The sequence below is a fragment of the Miscanthus floridulus genome, chromosome 5 (genome assembly GCF_019320115.1).
Source record: "Miscanthus floridulus cultivar M001 chromosome 5, ASM1932011v1, whole genome shotgun sequence".
In the NCBI taxonomy this organism is placed as follows: Eukaryota; Viridiplantae; Streptophyta; class Magnoliopsida; order Poales; family Poaceae; genus Miscanthus; species Miscanthus floridulus.
Genome location: NC_089584.1, coordinates 96,980,659 through 97,002,578, shown reverse-complemented (window position 1 = coordinate 97,002,578; position 21,920 = coordinate 96,980,659). Strand labels below are relative to the sequence as shown.

The 21,920-nt window shown below is 44.5% G+C and overlaps 2 protein-coding genes across 2 annotated transcripts; both read left to right on the top strand.

Moving 5' to 3' along the window:
• The first annotated feature begins 5,940 nt into the window (after positions 1-5,940).
• Positions 5,941-6,513, top strand: LOC136454969 (uncharacterized). Its single transcript, XM_066455193.1, has one exon. It carries the CDS (start codon positions 5,941-5,943, stop codon positions 6,511-6,513), a length of 573 nt encoding a protein of 190 aa, XP_066311290.1.
• Positions 6,514-6,969: 456 nt separating this feature from the next.
• Positions 6,970-8,019, top strand: LOC136454968 (uncharacterized mitochondrial protein AtMg00810-like). Its single transcript, XM_066455192.1, has one exon. The coding sequence runs from the start codon at positions 6,970-6,972 to the stop codon at positions 8,017-8,019; it is 1,050 nt and encodes a 349-aa protein (XP_066311289.1).
• The last annotated feature ends 13,901 nt before the right edge of the window (positions 8,020-21,920 follow it).

The following is a 21,920-nucleotide window of genomic DNA, read 5'->3' as shown; positions in this document are numbered from 1 at the left end:
TAGACAAGTGCTTGATGCAGTCTTGATTATCTGAAAGAGGGCTGCATGAAGAGCAGAGTAAAAAACATGCTCGTCAATGAAAGTTTTTCATGATACATGAAATTGAGCATGTGTGTATCTATGGTCTCATCAAACCATTGCCATGTCATTTGTTGACTTCTCTATTCTACCGACACAGTATTAGAGTGGAATAGCTATTGTCTTTGGGTGGAAGTCAATATATGTAGAATAAACCATGAGTTCCTTTTGGGATCAATCTGTGAGCATGGGCAATTCTGCAATTGCATTTTCTACCGTTTAGCATGAGTGATTCAGAAATGATTACCATGGGAATGGAACCATATGACCGTTCACCAGGCAACATGCATGTGTTCCCACTTCTCACTCAAGCAAATGCAAATATCAACCATATTTGGATGCGCAGCACTGTAAATCTAGCCTTAAGTTGTTTCTGTCTCAACAACAAAATGGTTCAATGTAGGAAAGCTCGACAGCATCTGCTAACTGGAACTGGATAGTTGGTCTTAGGTTGGACGGGGAGAGAAACACAATATATATCGAGGCATAGATTAAGTTAATCATTGTTGTATTGGACAACATAAGTTTGATCCTTTTTGGATAATGATATAATAACCCTGTAAGTTTGTATCACTCCTTATTTTATACCACGTTTGGCTATTACTTTGCATCACCTAAAATGTGATCGTGATGTTAGCCCGGGGCAATATACGCTCTTCACCGGTCTGAATTCTTATGGGCAGCTCAGAGGTTGGCAGACGAATGGCGGTGATCCTTGTGGCCATTCACGGCAGGGCATTACTTGCTCAGGATAAGGGGTCACTAAAATGTGAGCCTTGTGATGTGATGGAACTTATTCGTGGATTTATTAGCTGACGAAAGAAATGAATATCGGATATTTCTTCCTGCTGATATAAAATATTATCTTACCCACATCACGGAAAGGTGTATATAGATATACAATAGAGTTTGTAAGCCTGCGACGCTGCGCTCTCCATGACTGCGTTAATTTCATGAACTTTGCTTTTTGGATTAAATATCGCTTTAACGTTGATATTTAATTTTATAATATTATTACCTTATTGTACGATCCGTGTGTTTTTTGTATAAAAATTTAGTTGTCCCGTACACGCTACCTAGTATTATATATGTACACCGCGCCGGCCCCGTCCAAAAGTCCAAACACAACAGAATAAATTAGACCACTATCAATAATAAGTTGTCCGAAAGCAACAGCCGTGAGTGAGATGAAAGGAAATAGGAAAAAGGAAGCTGTCCTTGTCGCCTGTCGTCTCTGATCTCTCTCCCTCTCACGTACTTAATCCCACCTGTTTTTAGACAAGCAAACAGATTAACAGATCGAGGAAGCAAGAAACCTCCCGTCCGGATCATCTGGTTTTGCTTCAAAGAAACCTCTTCACCCCGCACCACCTTAATAAAATCCTGTGATCAGTCCAGCCCAGCTGTACTCCTGCACCTCCCCGTCGGCCCGTCCCCGCTCCACCAGTGAAGGAAAAACCCACACGCCAGACCGACGCGAGCCCGAGCAGGAGCAGGAGCAGGAGGAGGAGGAGCAAGAAGGCCGCCGAGGCAGGCAAGGCAAGCGGAAGCATCCCATCAAGCATGCTGGAGCTCCTGCTTGTGGGGTGCAGCAGCGTGGTGGTGCTCCTCCACGGCGCCAGCCTCTTCCTCCGCGCGCTCCTCGCCCCGCGCCACGCCGTCGCCAGGTCCATCAGGTGCGTGCGTGCCTGCCGTGCGCCGGCCGCGAGCGCCAAGCCGATCTCCAGTTCTGAACACTTGTGCGCCGCGGGCGTTACGCGTCATGATCTCTGATCTCACAAAGCGGGGGCTTTTTGCTTGGTGTGTTGTTTCGTGCAGCTTCCTCGGGTACGTGGCCTGACGCCCTGACCGGTCGTGCGCGATGGGCCGGACGTGGATCGGGTGCGGATGCGGAGATCATCGTTTTCAGTACGTAGCTGCCAGCCAATGGATTGGAGGGTGCTAGAGCCCCTCGTCGAGGATTCAGGATCGATCGATCCATCGATTGATGCAGATATATCTATACAGCTTGCTGGATGTATCACTGTGGTTCATGAAAATGAAAATATACGCATGTAAATTGTCCAAGTTACAAAAATGGGCACAACCCGATCTCGAAAAAAAATTTGTCCAAGTTACAAGCACCACACCAACAACTTACAGCTGTGCCCACAAGTTCTCGTTCTTTGGATCTGCTCCACGTACCGTGTGCAAAGTTTGTGCGTGGCCTAGTCGGTTCGGCAGTTGGCACCGGCCCGCGGTCGTGACTTCTTCCATAAACCAGTGAACCGCTGCTGGCCCCGTTCGCTGGTTGGTTGAAATTGGCTGAAAAATACTGTTCTAGCTAAATTGTTGTGAAAGAAAAATACTATTCTGGCTAAAAAAACAAGTTAAACAAGTCAAATATAGAATAAGCCGAACAGGGCCAAGTGATATGCCAACCCACGGCGGAAATTGCGCGAGGGCAAAGCAATAAACAAGTCTCACCTCTAGTTTCAGCTTTCATTCAAGTAGCCGCTGGATTGGTTTAATCAGGACGTGATTGGTTGCCCGAATCGGATCGTCATTTGGCCCATCCCGCATCCTTTGGTGCATTCGCCTGTGTTTGATTGCTGTACTCGTATCTTTTTCCTGCTTCCTCCCGTGCAGATTCCCTCATCCATCCCGCACGGCTCCGTCTTCTGGATTTCTCCTTCCCTCATGGTGCAGGATGACTTGATTCACCCAGGATGCAGGGACCCATGCGTCAGACAAAAAAAAAAAAACTAATGCATGTATACAACCAAACACAACCCCGTCTCGTACTGAACCAACAGCTAAGACAACCAAACACGACCACCTGCACAAGCTCAACCTAACTTCTTCGATCCTGCACAGCCTATCCATCATGGCTCGCACTGCAACCAATTACGCCCTCGGTGACCAACAGCAGCAGGACGTGCGCACGCAGGATGCGAACAAACTGAAACCATATGGTTAATGATCTGGTTGTTGGTTTATATATCTCTGCTATATACTACTACTCCGGTGTGCACTGCCCCAACACCAGTATAATATGCTACTGCTAGTATCTCAGATCCTCAACGATTGCATTCTTCAGTTTTACAGAGTTAGCAGTGCACAAAGTACCTCTTGCTATAACTCGGTCATATCCGAGATATGTTTTTTCCTCCCCAAAATCTCAGCTTATTACTAGCCCGCAATCTATGAACAGTTTTTCTTCTTCTTCTGGGTGAGCATGTTCACTCTATGATCTTAGTCCTTTGACATACGAGAGTACTCGATACAACCGCTCTTACTTGTTTACATTACATACACAACATACAGCATGTTCGGTTGACCGGTTCGTATTGTTGCTGGTTCGTGAAGAAGTACTGCTGGCTGGTTTGTGTGAGAGAAAAATACTGTTCCGGCTGAAAATTTACGATCGTTTACGACAAGCCACAGCCAAACGAACATGCTGATAGAGTCTGGATTATTTGCTATGTTCACTTGGCTGATAAGTCATGACTAAAAATTCTGTTGACTGATTTATTATGAAAGAAAAATAATATTCATTAAATGAAAAAATACGACTTATAAGCCAAGCGAAGAGATCACGGCTGTTCTCTAAATACGACCTCTATTTGCTCCGGCGGTATGGCCTATGGGAGAAACAACTGGTAAAAACAAGAGCTCCACGTGCCCTCTGCACAGTGCCTTGTTGGCCCATTTTGGGCCCAAGATTGTTGGGCCTCTTGTTGGAAGCTAGGCCTAATGAGAACCTCCCAAAAAAAAAAACACTCTTCATAAAATACTCCTATCAACTACTCTGTACTCTGTAGTCCTCTCGAATGAAAATTACAAAAAACTTATAGATTTAGAAAAATTGCCTCTGAACTTTATTAAATCCTGGCTCAAACCTAAGTATTGGAAATGATTTGGACGGGTTCCACGTCGGGGTGACCCTTGAAATATGGAAAAAAATCAGTGGGGGCAGTCCCCCATGAGGCAGCCATGAGCACTTACCACGGATTTAATTTACCACATGAGTGTATGCAAAACCATTCAACGTATATGACTGTTGTATAAATTTAGGAGTAACAATTGAAAAGAAAAACTGAATATCTCTCATGTGTTGGGTGGTTTTGCATACACACATGTCGTAGATCCACGATAGGTTCCCACTACTGGCTCATGGTGTGTTAGCATAATGTAACTATAGTATGTGTAATTACAGTAGGCAGCCTTGATTTGTGGCTTGTACAACGCCTGTGTGGTTGGCTCATTAGCCACCCCGGCGTCTATATGTACTGACGTACATTCATTGAATTGATATTATTCCAAATACACTTTCATGGCGCCCTCCATCTCCGCCTGCGTTCAGTGCTGTCCCCCAGTATGGCGGCTTTGGTGGCGCATCCAGTGCCTATGGCGGCACCTATGGCGCTCCACCTCCTCAGTATGGCGTGTTCTACGGGGGAGCTGCGCCTCCAGCCTTCCAGGCGCCTTCACCGGGCTACCAGGTCTCCCCTACAGCACCCTGGAACCCTACACAAGGCGGGTCATGGCATCAGGACTCCCTTGCGCACTCCTTCAACACCATGACCCTGAACTCGCCGGCCCCTTCCCCTGAGTGGTACGCCGATTCAGGTGCTGGTTCCCACATGACCGCGGACGCTGGTAAACTCTCCACCATCTCCCCACCATCTCCATTTACTCCTTCATCTATCATTGTGGGCAATGGTGCTTTACTTCCTGTCACTGCCATTGGATCACAGATTTTTTCTTTACCACATCGCAATCTTGTTCTTAAAAATGTGTTGGTGTCGCCCAACATTATTAAGAATCTGATTTCCATTGTCGTTTTACCACTGATAATAATTGCTCCATTGAGTTTGATCCTTTTGGCCTTTCTGTGAAGGATTTGCACACCTGGAACGTGATCGCCAGGTGCAATAGCTCCGGTGACCTCTACCCGTTCTATGCACCTTCCAACAGTTCTACCAGCACCTCCGCGTTCATCGTTGCACCCACCTCCCTTTGGCATCGTCGTCTCGGACACCTTGGGCGTGACGCTCTGTCCAAGCTCATTAGTTCCAGTGTCATTTCTTGTAATAAAGATGATACCGACCACATATGTCATGCATGCCAACTTGGTCGCCATGCACGTTTGCCTTTCAGTTCATCTAGCTCTCGCGCTGCTCATAATTTTGATTTAATACACTGTGATCTATGGACATCTCCTATTGTTAGTGTGTCGGGATACAAATATTATCTAGTCATTCTTGATGATTGTTCACACTACCTTTGGACTTTTTCGCTCCGCCTCAAATCCGAGACATTTTCCACTCTCTCCAATTTTTTTTGTATATATTCACACACAATTTGACACCACCATCAAGAGCGTCCAGTGCGACAATGGTCGTGAATTTGATAATTCTCAGGCCCGCACGTTCTTCCTCTCCCACGGTGTTGCACTCCGCATGTCGTGTTCATATACTTCCCAACAAAATGGAAAGGCAGAACGCTCCCTTTGCACCATTAATAACATTCTGCATTCCCTTTTGTTTCAGGCGAGTCTCCCTCTGGCCTATTGGGTTGAGGCCCTTCACACTGCGACATATCTTGTGAATCGCCTCCCCACTAAAACCCTCGCCTTCTCCACACCATATAGCGCCCTTTATTCCACCCAGCCCTCTTGGGTGTGCTTGTTATCCCAACATATCCTCCACAGCACCTCACAAACTCGCCCCTCGTTCATCCTTATGTGTCTTTCTCGGCTACTCCTCGGACCACAAAGGCTATCGATGTCTTGAGCTCTAGTCGAACCGCATTCTTATTTCTCGACATGTCATTTTTGATGAATCCTTCTTTCCGTTCTCCAACATGTCCACCACACCCATGGCGTCCTCCGCCCTGGACTTCTTGACTGATGATCATGATCTTACCACTTCAGTCCCTGGAGCTCGTTTTGTGCATGCAGGTCCCTCCATCACTTCGACGACACATGCTGTGCATGGCGCTCTGCCCGTACATGAGTCTGCAGCCGCACCTGAGGCTGCACCTGTATCACTGAGCCCTAGACCATGGTCACCAGGCTCTGGCACTGCTGCCCCTGTGCAACCCGGACATGCTGTTGCCAGCAGTGCGCCCTCTACGTCGTCGCCCGTGCCGACTGGTGCTGCTGCGCCTGTGCATCCCACACAGGTCGCTGCCAGCGATACCACCCCCACGGCGCCCCCCAGTGCTATCGGTCCTGCTGCCCCTGATGCTAGAGCACAGGTTGTTGCCAGCGGAACCGGCCGTACAGCTGCCATTCGGCCGATCGCCATCCCTTCGGTCATCAATGCACACTCCATGCACACACGCGGCAAGGCAGGCATCGCACAGCCCGTGGATCGTCTCAACCTCCATGTTGTGCCCATGTCGCCTCTCCCACGCTCTATTCGTGATGCTCTGTCAGACCCCAATTAGCGCTTTGCTATGCAATCTGAGTATGATGGCCTTCTGGCCAATGACACATGGAGTCTTGTTCCTCGACCTCCTGGAGTTAATCTTGTGACCGGCAAGTGGATTTACCGTCACAAGCTGCTAGTAGATGGCTCCCTTGATTGTTACAAGGCTCGCTGGGTTCTCTGGGGCTTCACACAGTGTGTAGGTATTGATTATGATGAGACTTTTAGTCCAGTTGTCAAGCCTACGACAGTTCGGGTGGTACTCTCTCTGGCTTTATCTCAGAACTAGCCTATTCATCAGCTGGATGTGAAGAATGCATTCTTACATGGCACTCTCACTGAGACGGTGTACTATGTGCAGCCTTCTGGTTTTGTTGACTCCTCCCGTCCAAATTTTGTCTGTCGGCTCAACAAGTCCCTATATGGTTTGAAGCAGGCTCCTCGTGCTTGGCATCACAGATTCGCCTCTCACCTCATGTCCCTTGGCTTTGTTGAGACCAAGTCAGATACTTCCCTGTTCATATATCGCCGAGGAACAAATACAGCCTGCTTGCTGCTATATGTGGATGACATTGTTCTCACCGCCTCATCTGCCGGATTTCTCCAACATATTATTGCAGCTCTCCAGCGTGAATTTGCTATGACAGACACGGGCCAGCTTCATCACTTTCTGGGCATCTCCGTGACACGTTATGCAAATGGGTTGTTCCTGTCTCAGCGGCAGTACACTCAGGACATTTTGGAGTGCGCCGGGATGAGTGCTTGCAAGCCTTGCAGCACCCCTGTCGACCTGCACTCCAAATTGTCTGCAGATGGTCCTCCGGTTGCTGACTCCACACAGTACCGCAGCCTGGCTGGTGCACTTCAATATCTGACTTTCACCCGTCCTGACATTGCTTTTGCTGTTCAGCAGATTTGCCTTTATATGCATGATCCACGGGAACCCCACCTTGCTGCCCTTAAGCGGATTCTGCGCTACCTACGGGGCACTGCCTCCCTTGGCTTGACCGTGCGCCGTTCATCACCTACTGAGCTCGTTGTCTATACGGATGCCGACTGGGCTGGCTGGCTCGACACTCGCCGGTCAACTTCTGGTTACGCAGTGTTCCTCAGAGATAACTTGGTGTCTTGGTCCTCCAAGCGTCAGCATACGGTCTCCCGGTCCAGTGCCGAGGCCGAATATCGAGCTGTGGCTAATGGTATTGCTGAAGCTACTTGGCTACGCCAGCTGCTCCATGAGCTTCACCACCCGCCTCGTCGTGCCACCCTGGTCTACTGTGACAATACCAGTGCTGTGTATCTCTCCAGCAACCCGGTGCAACATCAACGGACGAAGCATGTTGAGATTGATCTCCACTTTGTTCGGGAGAGGGTCGCCCTCATTCATGTTTGGGTCCTTCATGTCCCTACGACATCCCAGCACGCCGACGTCTTTACCAAGGGCCTCCCTACTTCCTTGTTTCAAGAGTTTCGGTCCAGCCTGAATGTTCGCTGTGCTCCCGATCAAACTGCGGGGGAGTGTTAGTCTATTGTAATTATAGTAGGCAGCCTTGATTTGTGGTTTGTACCACGCCTGTGCGGTTGGCTCATTAGCCACCCTATATGTACTGACGTACATTCATTGAATTGATATTATTCCAAATACATTTTCATGGTGTACCGTCTCCGCTGATTCTTTTTTTTTTCCTTAAAATATAGAGACTCGTCTAGCAGAAAACAAGTTTCGATAGGCCGGGTAAATGTCGTAGATCCACATGGATGCTTCGGAGCCTAGCAAAAATAAACCACAAACCTAGTGTTTGTGTACCGTTGATTTGGTGCTTGAATCAAAGCACAAAATCGTAGCCTCCTTTTGCTCAAAAAAAAGGTGTTCAACCGCAAGTCAATATAAGGTACGGTGTTCGTTTCTCGGTTGTAGGACGAAGGCTCATGTCGCCCCCTTTTTCTTTCGTGTAACTTTAACACCATTCAACTTTCATTTAGACTTATGTGCCTTTGGTTTGCATGTAAAACTATCTCCTTCCTGATGGAATGTATCTATACCCACCTAATTAGATTCTCTCTAATGCAACCACCTCACCAGATCGATTTTATATGGCCATTGGTAGGCGAGGTGTCTGTTCTAGCAGCAGGGTGGATGTACTGACTTTGTTATTTTGCATGTGGACTAGCTATGTTTTCAAAAGAAAAAAGAACAAGCATGTTCTTTGAGAAAAGAATATAGATATGCTTCATATAGAAGGATGGGCTGTCATTTTTTTCCTTCTAATTTATCACCTCCCCGGCTATCATATTAGATTCCCAGAACCTTAGGAACCATCTTCCAGGGCGAGATGACGTCAGCGACTACGACAATACATAACTCCAAGCAGGTTTCTACGACAATGCACCCATAGAAAAAACCTACAAATGCCCAAGTACGAGTACTATTTTACTAGTATTAGTTGCTGACATTTCCAAGCCGCCACCTGCTCAACTTGTCTTGTTCGTTAATTAGTTAAAATTAAACCAACCGGAAAGAAGAGTACTAGTAGCTGATTGACATGTCATCTCCTGATAATACCAGTACTGGTCGGCATGACAACAAACCAAGAATAATACTATGTCACTGCCCATGTACAAGACGCTAGTACATGATAATACTATGTCTCCTACGACTAAAAAGAATAAAACGTTGACACTTTTTGGCGCGACATTTTATTGTGGGTCCATCGTCCTGCCCGGTGCGATCCCGCTCCCTCGCTCGGCTCGTCGGTCTACCAGACGCCTGCGATCCTACGAGGCCCTCGCGTGACGCGGACAAGAAAGGAAACTCCCTCGCGTGAAGGCTCCGTCCGGCCAGAAAGGAAACTCCCTCGCGTGAATGCTCCGTCTGACAAGAAAGGAAACCACGCTCCCAATCAGCTTCCCTGTCGCCCGTGCTTCGGATCTCACTCCCCATCCCGCGCGGTCTCCACCTGCACCCCCGATCTTCACCAGCGCCTAGCCATCGCCGCCGGTTCCTCGCGACCCACACTCCAGGCCTTCACCGCGTAGGCGCGCAGCGTCCTGCGATCCACGTTCTGGGCTTCCGTCGCAGCCGAGGCCGCCGCCGGTGCCCCCCGTCTTGTGCTCCGGGCCTTTGCCGTGGCGTCATGCAACCCGCGTGCAGGGATTTCGCCGCAGCTGTCGTCCCACGGTGTCACACCCAATTTTAAGGATAAAATTGAATGCACTAAACTCATGTGTGCCCAGGGATCAGTCACACACATAAGTCGATAAATTATAAAAAGTATCATCACGGTGTATCTTACATCAAGATTAATAACATCACATAGTCTTACACAACACAGCGGAAGATAAAAAGATAACTCTCTCGTAGAACTCCATCACAGGGAAGGTCAACTGGTTGACCACAAGCCTAATAATCCTCTAGAAACTCCTCATACACGTTGTCATCTGTTACCCATCCGGGATTTTTATCCAAATATAGAAAGTAAACAAGCGTAAGTACTTCCCGTACTTAACAAGATAACATGGGGTTATGTAGCTCAAAAAGGATGACACTGGTTTACTGCAGTTAGCACTTTTAGTAAGTCAAGATTTTATTATCAAGTATTATCAAGTTATGCTTAAGCTCCCATTTATACCCACATAATCAGATATCGGAATCATTTGCATCTTATTATCATCGTATACCATCATAAATGAACCACAATGAGTAACCAATTATTCTGTGAGTTTTTCTGGCCGCTCGTGACCGTGAGCACAACTGTTATAACAGTTTGTAACCCTCTGCAGGTGCACATTCACCGCGAGTCGTGATTCCCATATGCCCGGGTTAATTACTCCCATGTCACTGCCAAGGTGAGCGGGCATGGTACATTATGAAGCCATTTCATAGGTTTCTCTAACAAGTTAGGGCCGCTAGGTTTCCTCGATAGGCAGATGTAGGAACCCCCCTTTCCTATGGCACATATCCATCGCGGCTATACACATAGGAACAGAGGCAGCCCTATACCCAACGTGGCAAGCCCCTTTTGCACCATAAAGGTAACCTCTAATAAGCTAGAAAAGATCATATTACTGAGCTAAAGTCAGAGCCATATGACTCTCACGGTTGCACTATCAGTCCCAGCTTTTGCCGACAGATAAGTCCTTATGGAGGGCCGAGAGCAACATGATCAAAAGTCATTTGCTCCTTCGCCCTATGGATCAGTTGTTATAAAGCATGTTTTACCTTTAGTTCCATAGAACCATTAACCATTATATAGACCATGTTCAGTTAGAGCGCTAGCAATCTACCCATATGCAATTAACCCATAGGAGTCAAGGAAACATGTCATCCAATAACTAGGATGTCCTTATGATTATCAAATTTAGACACATGCACATGAGTGAATGATTAAAGTGAATAGGACATCAAGGTAGGCCCATGCTATACTTGCCTTGGTTAGCAAACTCCTGCTGATCCTACTGGTCGTCAAAGTACTCCTGGTCACCAACGTTCTCCTCACCGTCTGAACACGACCAACACAGCAACATACAACATTCCATGAACATTCATGCAAAGCAAACAATACTACAGTTAGAACGGTACACCAACAGTTTAGAAAACAAATTAAAATATTTATGAAAAGAATCTACGTCTCTTTATGATCACAGCAACGCGAAGTTCACGAAAAACGGAGCTAAAACGCGAAAGTTATGATTTAAACAGGATTTCCTATAGCAATTTATTTAACTAAATCTAATCTCAAAATTTAAAAGTTGCAAACATGATTCACAGTGGTACTAACACGTAGATTATGAAATTACGAAACTAACGCAATTTGAACGGGTCGATTCGGAGCTAAAACGATGATTCTATTAGCCAAACAGTGCAATGGCATTTCTGTAAATACCGAAAACGTATTTTCGACTCAAACAATGTATTTTACGTTTTCAAAAGGGGAAAGCGTACTCTGGAAATGTCTTATGGACTGCGGGTTAGGACTTAGAAAAACTCAGGGTCTCTTAAGCAATTATGCCAGGGCGAAATGGTATCGGCCATCGGTGGCCGTTGGATCAAGAACGGACGGCTCGGATTAGATCTAGGGGAGGGAGAGAGAAAGAGTTGGCCGGAACAGTGCGGCCGCGGCGGTGCAGCCATTGCCGGCGGCGAGGAGGTCATCGGCGCGCGCGGAACTCGGCCTACGGGCCACGGTTCAAAGAACCGAGGGCACCGGGAGACGGCGGGGGTGAAGGGGACCCTTGGCCAGGCCGATACGGTGGCCGGAGGACGCGGCTGAGGCGGCGGTCGCCATGGCCGGCGGGTGGGAGCTATCGGGCGCACACGGATAGGGCCCTAGAGGCCGTGAAACAAGGAATTAAGGGCATGGGGAGAAAGAGGGGAGCACGGAGAAGCTCACAGCGGGGAAAATTGATGTTGACGGTGGCTCGGAGACGCGGACCACGCGAAGGGCGGACGGCGGTTCACGTCGCTTCTCCGATGCGGCGGTTTTGGCTCCTGTGCGCTTGGCGAATGCGAAAATGAGACGGGGAGGCAGCAGGGGTGCGCGCGGGGGGGCGTCTCGGTTCCCATTTAAACAAGACCGAGGAGCGGGGCGACGTGCCCACGTCGCGAGGAGCGGGCGTGGGGCGGCGGTTGCGGCTGACGCGCGCGGTGCGGGAGAAGGGGGACGGCGCCGATAGGTGGGCTCGAACCGTTAGCGGCTGAGAGCGGGGCGAAGGCGCGGCAACGGCCGCCTGGCCGAGCTGGGCCGGCCCAGGAAGGGAAGAGCGGAGGGCGAGCGGGCCGCAGGGAAGGAAAAAGGCCAATCCTGCCGAAAGTGAGGAAGGGAGAGAGAAAAGAAAGAAATCCCTTTTCTTTTTCCAAATAAAATTTCCAAACTCATTTTCAAGCTGAATTTGAATTCAATTCAAATTTTAGTCAAAGCTAATCATTACAAAAACAAATGTGCAGCAGCATGAATGCATCAACATATTTCTATCCTTATATTTACTTTTAATTTCATAAAAAAATTATTTCCTAAATTTGAAATGCACATATAATTACATAAATAAATCAAATTTAACTATTTTGAAAGAAGGCAAATTTTTGGGTGTTACACACGGCCTGCCCTCCAGACCTCCATTGCCACTACCTCCGCCACCTCCGGGTTCGTACGCACGCGGTGTGGGCACAGGCGCACAGTGGCGGGCTGCGGTGCGACGTCAACCTGCGACTGCAAGGCAACGGGTCCCATAGCGACACCGCCCTCATCCCCTATATTGCAGCGACTGGCGAGCGGACTTGGCCCCGGCGCCCTCCACATTATGAGAAGCTGCTTACCGCCATGTTGGTGCAGGTATGTTGTTCGACAAAATGTCCCTGAAGCGGCAGTCTCACGGCGATTAAAAATGTTTATTTTTTGTCAGATGATGACACTCAATGTGTCTTGGTGGGTGTAGTGGTGAACTGTTGCTGCTCGGTGGGCATTGCCACTGCTAATTCTCATATGACTGTTTCCAAGTGTCTAATTTCAGTATGACTATTTCCTGCAAAAAAAAAATGTTACATCTTCAAAATTTTCATGGTTCAGTGGTCTCTTGATTGCCTACAATGGTCTCAAACATTGTATGTTTCATTAGGTGAAGACTGAAAATGAAACTTGCCTGCAATTTTCCATGATTTTTCTGTGTGATTACTTCAACAAAAGCTAGCATATTCAACTGTAGTTCTGATTATTCTTTTTACTACAGTTAGAACTAACAACTATACTTGTGGACATTTAAGATTAAAGAGGTTCTGCTAATCAAGACATCAAAAGTAGCACAGGTCGTCATGGACGGAGCAATTCTGTACACTCTAACTCTATTGGAAATAGAATATATCCTCTTTTTACATTTAGATATAATTTTCTCTAACCCTCTCTCCACTTCATTCAATAAAATAGATAGCCCTGCACCAAGGTCGCTAGGCTCAGGGTCAGGTTTCAGTTAGTTCCAGATTGAGGCAAACAATTTCAAGGTAAGGGAAAAAAACTCCTGTTATCTATCATGTTTTCCTGATTAAACTAAAATTATCGTGGCTACGAATTATGGATTTAAAATGAATTATAGTCTGTGTATTTTCTTTAGTCAACAATCAGAGGACTCACCACAAATTATTGTGGCTGTCTTAGCCTGCCAAAAGGCAGTGTACAGCTGCAATGCTTGCTCTTCTAGATGGCAAATCAAAAGACAAGTGGTTAAACCCCGCATCGGCTATTTTCAGATTCCTTACCCTTGGCTATGCTAGCAATCCCAATCTTTCCTGGATACTACCAAGCTTTTAATTATCCATATGGTTCTTTGGTGTAGACTTTACCATGCACCGAGGTAGATCACTTAGTCATTACTGTCCACTGTCTATATTGTTCTCAAGAAAAAAAACAAGTTCGTTGGTTACAAGAGCTGCAACAAGCTCTAGGGAATCCTCAAGCCAACAAACACAACAGTTCTAAATGACTATAGATAAGCACTAAACTGATCTATGTGATATGGTTAGTCTCATTTGTCTGTACTATATTTTTAGGCACTGACATTGAAGCAAGGCAACGAGTGTTCAATTTCTAGAAAGTGCATAGATAACGGGTAGTGATTAGTGAAGACCATGCAATCAATTTCATGTGGTGTCAACCACAAGTATATAGCCCCTTCAATTCCATATTGATCCTTACGGAGACATTGCACGTACTGCAGGAGCACAAATAGCTATGGTAGGACTTCTCTTAAGTTTATGCAATGCACTGTTGCTAGAAGTTTAATGGGTGATGAACCTCCCTAACTATTTGGTAGAGACCTATTGTCAATCTTAGGGAGCAGATCACCTAGGCTGAAATGTGTTTAGTAAAAATGCCAATGTGCATCCTTCATGGATCCTGCAGGACACATGTTGATCTGCATTAGCAAGACACAAGATCACAAGCTTTGATTGCATCTCTTTGCCTTCATGTATCCCTCTCATGTTTTGGGTTGCCTACAAAATTAACACTGCAATTATAAACTTTCTTACTAGAATGTCATTTACTTTAATGCAAAGGAGTGCTTATGCAGTGTCATCGTGGGGTTTTTGTTATGGTATTGTAGGTGTAGAGTTTGAAATGACAGTAACTTTCATTGTTCTGTTGGTCTATGTCTTTGGTGAGGCAACTATTCTTGGGCATGGCCATGCACTCAGGTAAATTTTGAACCGTTAAATGCTACTTAAGTGAGTCAATGTCAATATTAGACATGCATATCCAGCATGAGTTTAGCGTGTACATTTGTTATTTTGTTAATTTCGGTAAATGACAACCTCCTCCCTCATTAGTCAGCATATATTATCATTTTTAGCAAATGCACATTTTATCATGGGGCTTCTCATTTATCAGATATAGATTAGTGAGCATATATTATCACCCTAGGCATCATAAGATATAATCATATAAGATATATGTCTAATTGTATTTTCAAATATAAAGCCATAGAAGATACACATTGCAGCACACGACTGTGCATATGTGCAGCCTATTTGGTCCACTTGAACATGTTATAAACAGATCCTGTTCCTAAAGCATAAGATGGACATAAATTGATCCAGCTCCTGGAAATCTATAACAGAAAGCCCCTGGAAATCTATAGGACCTGAAGGTTTAACATCTAGCTTTGAAAAATTCTAGCTTGAATGAAACAATGTGCAGAGCAGTAATTTAGGAACTAGGAGGCTTTTATATTGAAAGTATCTCTTCATATAGGAGGTCTCTTATTAGTGATTTGAACCTAGCTTGCTGCAAACACCATGGCTAAAATACAGAGGGAATTTGCTATTTTCTACTATATAGTGGTTGTGAAGGTAACCCTCCCAAAGTTCAATTCCAGTTGGAGATTGGGTTGAATGGACATGCCAAGAGGAGGAGAATTTTTTCATGCGCTGCCGCAAGTAAGAAAAGTAAGAGGCATGCATTCTGGACGTTTGACGCGGAGAGGTAGCGACATCTTTCATCATCGTCCAAGAAGCAGCTCTGCCCTTCTCCATGAGCCGTGCAACAAATTGAGCCGACCCTCTGTAGCCTCCTGTATGAAGAGCCGTCACCCCTCTCCAAGGTAAAATCACTAATCGATTTGTCATTTGTGATGTTCTTGCTTGTGCGGTGATGGTCTGTTTCGCTTGGTCATCTAGCTACTTATTCTATTAAACTGCCTATCGAAAGATCATACCTGTGAATTTGATTTTTTTTTAATTTCCTGTATCATTCATAGTTATAGAGACGTGAAAACCTGTAAGATGACACTCCATATACTATGTGTCAAGATTGTTTTCTAAATCATGCTTTTTGATCATTTCCTTTGGTAGGCTGCAAGCAAGAATACAGAGGTTGTTATTGGACCCTCAAGAGAATTTGAAGGTCAGTACAAACTACAAAGAGGCCAGCACTAGCAAGACTGCAAAATATATCTCTGAATATACACTACATGTATATCTTTGAATATATATATATATATATCTTTATTTAGGTATAGAAGGAATGTTATTGCATCATATCACAAGAAGCCTAATCCGGCCGCTAGTCAGGGCGGAGCCAGAAAATTGATATAGGGGGGCCATAGTCAAAAAGACATAGTAGTGGTTAGCTAGCAAGAGGGGCTACGTTTTTTTATAGGGCAAGAGGGGCCAAGTTCACTTAATACACATTACTTAGCACAAGAATTAAAGGTGATCCTCCTGTTTTAACTGGAGGATTAGGGTGTGTCCCCCTAGCGCCTCTGCCTCTAGTGAAGCTGTCAGCAGCTGGATAAATAAATCTAGCACGGCAAGATCAATCATCTCCTGCAAATGTGCCGTGACCGATCTCTATAATTTTAAAGATTATTTTGAGTATATATAAATATATCACTCGTGCGATCCATATGTTTTCGATATAAAAGTTTAGTTATCCCGTAGCAACGTACGGGCACGCTACCTAGTCAAAAGAAAAAAGAACAAGCATGTTCTTTGAGAAAAGAATATAGATATGCTTCATATAGAAGGATGGGCTGTCATTTTTTTCCTTCTAATTTATCACCTCCCCGGCTATCATATTAGATTCCCAGAACCTTAGGAACCATCTTCCAGGGCGAGATGACGTCAGCGACTTCGACAATACATAACTCCAAGCAGGTTTCTACGACAATGCACCCATAGAAAAAACCTACAAATGCCCAAGTACGAGTACTATTTTATTAGTATTAGTTGCTGACATTTCCAAGCCGCCACCTGCTCAACTTGTCTTGTTCGTTAATTAGTTCAAATTAAACCAACCGGAAAGAAGAGTACTAGTAGCTGATTGACATGTCATCTCCTGATAATACCAGTACTTGTCGGCATGACAACAAACCAAGAATAATACTATGTCACTGCCCATGTACAAGACAGCTAGTGCATGATAATACTATGTCTCCTACGACTAAAAAGAACAAAACGTTGACACTTTTTGGCGCGACATTTTATCGTGGGTCCATCGTCCTGCCTGGTGCGATCCCGCTCCCTCGCTCGGCTCGTCGGTCTACCGGACACCTGCGATCCCACGAGGCCCTCGCGTGACGCGGACAAGAAAGGAAACTCCCTCGCATGAAGGCTCCGGCCAGAAAGGAAACTCCCTCGCGTGAATGCTCCGTCCGGCAAGAAAGGAAACCACGCTCCCAATCAGCTTCCCTGTCGCCCGTGCTTCGGATCTCACTCCCCATCCCGCGCGGTCTCCACCTGCACCCCCGATCTTCACCAGCGCCTGGCCATCGCCGCCGGTTCCTCGCGACCCGCGCTCCAGGCCTTCACCGCGCAGGCGCGCAGCGTCCTGCGATCCACGTTCTGGGCTTCCGTCGCAGCCGAGGCCGATGCCGGTGCCCCCCGGCTTGTGCTCCGGGCCTTTGCCGTGGCGTCATGCAACCTGCGTGCAGGGATTTCGCCACAACTGTCGTCCCACGACCTGCCCTCCAGACCTCCATTGCCACTACCTCCGCCACCTCCGGGTTCATACGCACGCGGTGTGGGCACAGGCGCACAGTGGCGGGCTGCGGTGCGACGTCAACCTGCGACTGCGAGGCGACGAGTCCCATAGCGACACCACCCTCATCCCCTATATGGTAGCGACCGTCGAGCGGACTTGGCCCCGGCGCCATCCACATTATGAGAAGCTGCTTACCGCCATGTTGGTGCAAGTATGTTGTTCGACAAAATGTCCCTGAAGCTGCAGTCTCACGGAGATTAAAAATGTTTATTTTTTATCAGATGATGACACTCAATGTGTCTTGGTGGGTGTTGTGGTGAACTGTTGCTGCTCGGTGGGCATTGCCACTGCTAATTCTCATATGACTGTTTCTATGTGTCTAATTTCAGTATGACTATTTCCTACAAAAAAAATTGCTACATCTTCAAAATTTTCATGGTTCAGTGGTCTCTTGATTGCCTACAATGGTCTCAAACATTGTATGTTTCATTAGGTGAAGAATGAAAATGAAACTTGCCTGCAATTTTCCATGATTTTTCTGTGTGATTACTTCAACAAAAGCTAGCATATTCAACAGTAGTTCTGATTATTCTTTTTACTACAGTTAGAACTGACAACTATACTTGTGGTCATTTAAGATTAAAGAGGTTCTGCTAATCAAGACATCAAAAGTAGCACAGGTCGTCATGGACGGAGCAATTCTGTACACTCTAACTCTACTGGTAATAGAATATATCCTCTTTTTACATTTAGATATAATTTTCTCTAACCCTCTCTCCACTTCATTCAATAAAATAGATAGCACTGCACCAAGGTCGCTAGGCTCAGGGTCAGGTTTCAGTTAGTTCCAGATTGAGGCAAACAATTTCAAGGTAAGGGGAAAAACTCATGTTATCTATCATGTTTTCCTGATTAAACTAAAATTATCATGGCTACGAATTATTGATTTAAAATGAATTATAGTCTGTGTATTTTCTTTAGTCAACAATCAGAGGACTCACCACAAATTATTGTGGCTGTCTTAGCCTGCCAAAAGGCAGTGTACAACTGCAATGCTTGCTCTTCTAGATGGTAAATCAAAAGACAAGTGGTTAAACCCCGCATCGGCTATTTTCAGATTCCTTACCCTTGGCTATGCTAGCAATCCCAATCTTTCTTGGATACTACCAAGCTTTTAATTATCCATATGGTTCTTTGGTGTAGACTTTACCATGCTCCGAGGTAGATCACTTAGTCATTACTGTCCACTGTCTATATTGTTCTCAAGAAAAAAAACAAGTTTGTTGGTTACAAGAACTGCAACAAGCTCTAGGGAATCCTCAAGCCAACAAACACAACATGTTCTAAATGACTATAGATAAGCACTAAACTGATCTATGTGATATGGTTAGTCTCATTTGTCTGTACTATATTTTTAGGCACTGACATTGAAGCAAGGCAACGAGTGTTCAATTTCTAGAAAGTGCATAGATAACGGGTAGTGATTAGTGAAGACCATGCAATCAATTTCATGTGGTGTCAACCACAAGTATATAGCCCCTTCAATTCCATATTGATCCTTACGGAGACATTGCACGTACTGCAGGAGCACAAATAGCTATGGTAGGACTTCTCTTAAGTTTATGCAATGCACTGTTGCTAGAAGTTTAATGGGGGATGAACCTCCCTAACTATTTGGTAGAGACCTATTGTCAATCTTAGGGAGCAGATCACCTAGGCTGAAATGTGTTTAGTAAAAATGCCAATGTGCATCCTTCATGGATCCTGCAGGACACATGTTGATCTGCATTAGCAAGACACAAGATCACAAGCTTTGATTGCATCTCTTTGCCTTCATGTATCCCTCTCATGTTTTGGGTTGCCTACAAAATTAACACTGCAATTATAAACTTTCTTACTAGAATGTCATTTACTTTAATGCAAAGGAGTGCTTATGCAGTGTCATCGTGGGGTTTTTGTTATGGTATTGTAGGTGTAGAGTTTGAAATGACAGTAACTTTCATTGTTCTGTTGGTCTATGTCTTTGGTGAGGCAACTATTCTTGGGCATGGCCATGCACTCAGGTAAATTTTGAACCGTTAAATGCTACTTAAGTGAGTCAATGTCAATATTAGACATGCATATCCAGCATGAGTTTAGCGTGTACATTTGTTATTTTGTTAATTTCGGTAAATGACAACCTCCTCCCTCATTAGTCAGCATATATTATCATTTTTAGCAAATGCACATTTTATCATGGGGCTTCTCATTTATCAGATATAGATTAGTGAGCATATATTATCACCCTAGGCATCATAAGATATAATCATATAAGATATATGTCTAATTGTATTTTCAAATATAAAGCCATAGAAGATACACATTGCAGCACACGACTGTGCATATGTGCAGCCTATTTGGTCCACTTGAACATGTTATAAACAGATTCTGTTCCTAAAGCATAAGATGGACATAAATTGATCCAGCTCCTGGGAAAGCCCCTGGAAATCTATAGGACCTGAAGGTTTAACATCTAGCTTTAAAAAATTCTAGCTTTTATGAAACAATGTGCAGAGCAGTAATTTAGGAACTAGGAGGCTTTTATATTGAAAGTATCTCTTCATATAGGAGGTCTCTTGTTAGTGATTTGAACCTAGCTTGCTGCAAACACAATGGCTAAAATACAGAGGGAATTTGCTATTTTTCTACTATATAGTGGTTGTGAAGGTAACCCTCCCAAAGTTCAATTCCAGTTGGAGATTGGGTTGAATGGACATGCCAAGAGGAGGAGAATTTTTCATGCGCTACAGCAAGTAAGAAAAGTAAGAGGCATGCATTCTGGACGTTTGACGCGGAGAGGTAGCGACATCTTTCATCATCGTCCAAGAAGCAGCTCTGCCCTTCTCCATGAGCCATGCAACAAATTGAGCCGACCCTCTGTAGCCTCCTGTATGAAGAGCCGCCACCCCTCTCCAAGGTAAAATCACTAATCGATTTGTCCTTTGTGATGTTCTTGCTTGTGTGGTGATGATCTGTTTCGCTTAGTCATCTAGTTACTGATTCTATTAAACTGCCTATCCAAAGATCATACATGTGAATTTGATTTGTTTTAATTTCCTGTATCATTCATAGTTATGGAGAAGTGAAAACCTGTAAGATGACACTCCATATACTATGTGTCAAGATTGTTTTCTAAATCATGCTTTTTGATCATTTCCTTTGGTAGGCTACAAGCAAGAATACAGAGGTTGTTATTGGACCCTCAAGAGAATTTGAAGGTCAGTACAAACTACAAAGAGACCAGCACCAGCAAGACTGCAAAATATATCTCTGAATATACACTACATGTATATCTTTGAATATATATATATAGAACTACTATCCTGTAGCTGGCTACAGAATAACTTATTCTGTAGCCACTTTGAGTTATGATAATTACTATGTTAATTTACGAGATTATAGTAACTCCTTACTAAGTGGTTTAATATAACGTTATGGTAAATATCCCCATGTGTTATAGTAACCCAACTATCGTAAATATGTATTGACATTATAGTAAATTAGTATATAAAATTATAGTAAATGGAAGTGACTACAGAATAACTTATTTTGTAGCCGGCTACTGAATAGCCTCTTCCTATATATATATATCTTTATTTAGTAACCTCTCCCTATATTGTTATAGCTACTGAATAGCCGGCTACAGAATAACTTATTTAGTAAATGGAAGTGACTACAGAATAACTTATTTGTTATAGTAACCCAACTATCGTATATATATATATATATATATATATATATATATATATATATATATATATATCTTTATTTAGGTATAGAAGGGATGTTATTGGATCACTGGATTGCACAGTTGCAGCAACAAGATAGTTTCAGTTTGTGGATGATGTTAACCATCCCGCAATAAAACTATATGTTCAAAATGTATCTAAAAGAAATTGCACGTGCTAGTTATTACAAGTTCCCTATGTTTCAATTCTGCAATCAATTTGTGAATAAATATTAGTCTGCTACCACATTCAAATTTGTTTTAGATTAATGCATTTATAAATCGAAGTATCCAAAAGTGCCGAGCTCATATTTGTCCAATGTTAAATGATGAAAGAATATTTTAGACGTTGACGATTAAATAGAAACAATGTACCACCATTATTTAAACATGCTATGTGACCGGTCTCTGTAATTTTAAGATTATTTTGAGTATATATACATATATTAGTTATCTAAATATATTACTTATATGATCCATATATTTTTTGTATAAAAATTTAGTTATTCCATAGCAACGCACGGACATGCTATGTAGATAAAAAGAAGATGACGACTTGGTCACGGGAGGAAGGACGAACGAGAGACAGCGAGCAGGCCGGGCATGCCAAGTACTACTTCGATTATATTATGTTTGTCTTTTGGTCTTCGTCACAGCATCATTGACAAACACTTTGTTCATCTAATGCTTTGA

Excerpts from the sequence above, each read along its gene's own strand:
- LOC136454969 (XM_066455193.1), top strand. The coding sequence starts at position 5,941 with ATGGCGTCCTCCGCCCTGGACTTCTTGACTGATGATCATGATCTTACC.
- LOC136454968 (XM_066455192.1), top strand. The coding sequence starts at position 6,970 with ATGTCCCTTGGCTTTGTTGAGACCAAGTCAGATACTTCCCTGTTCATA.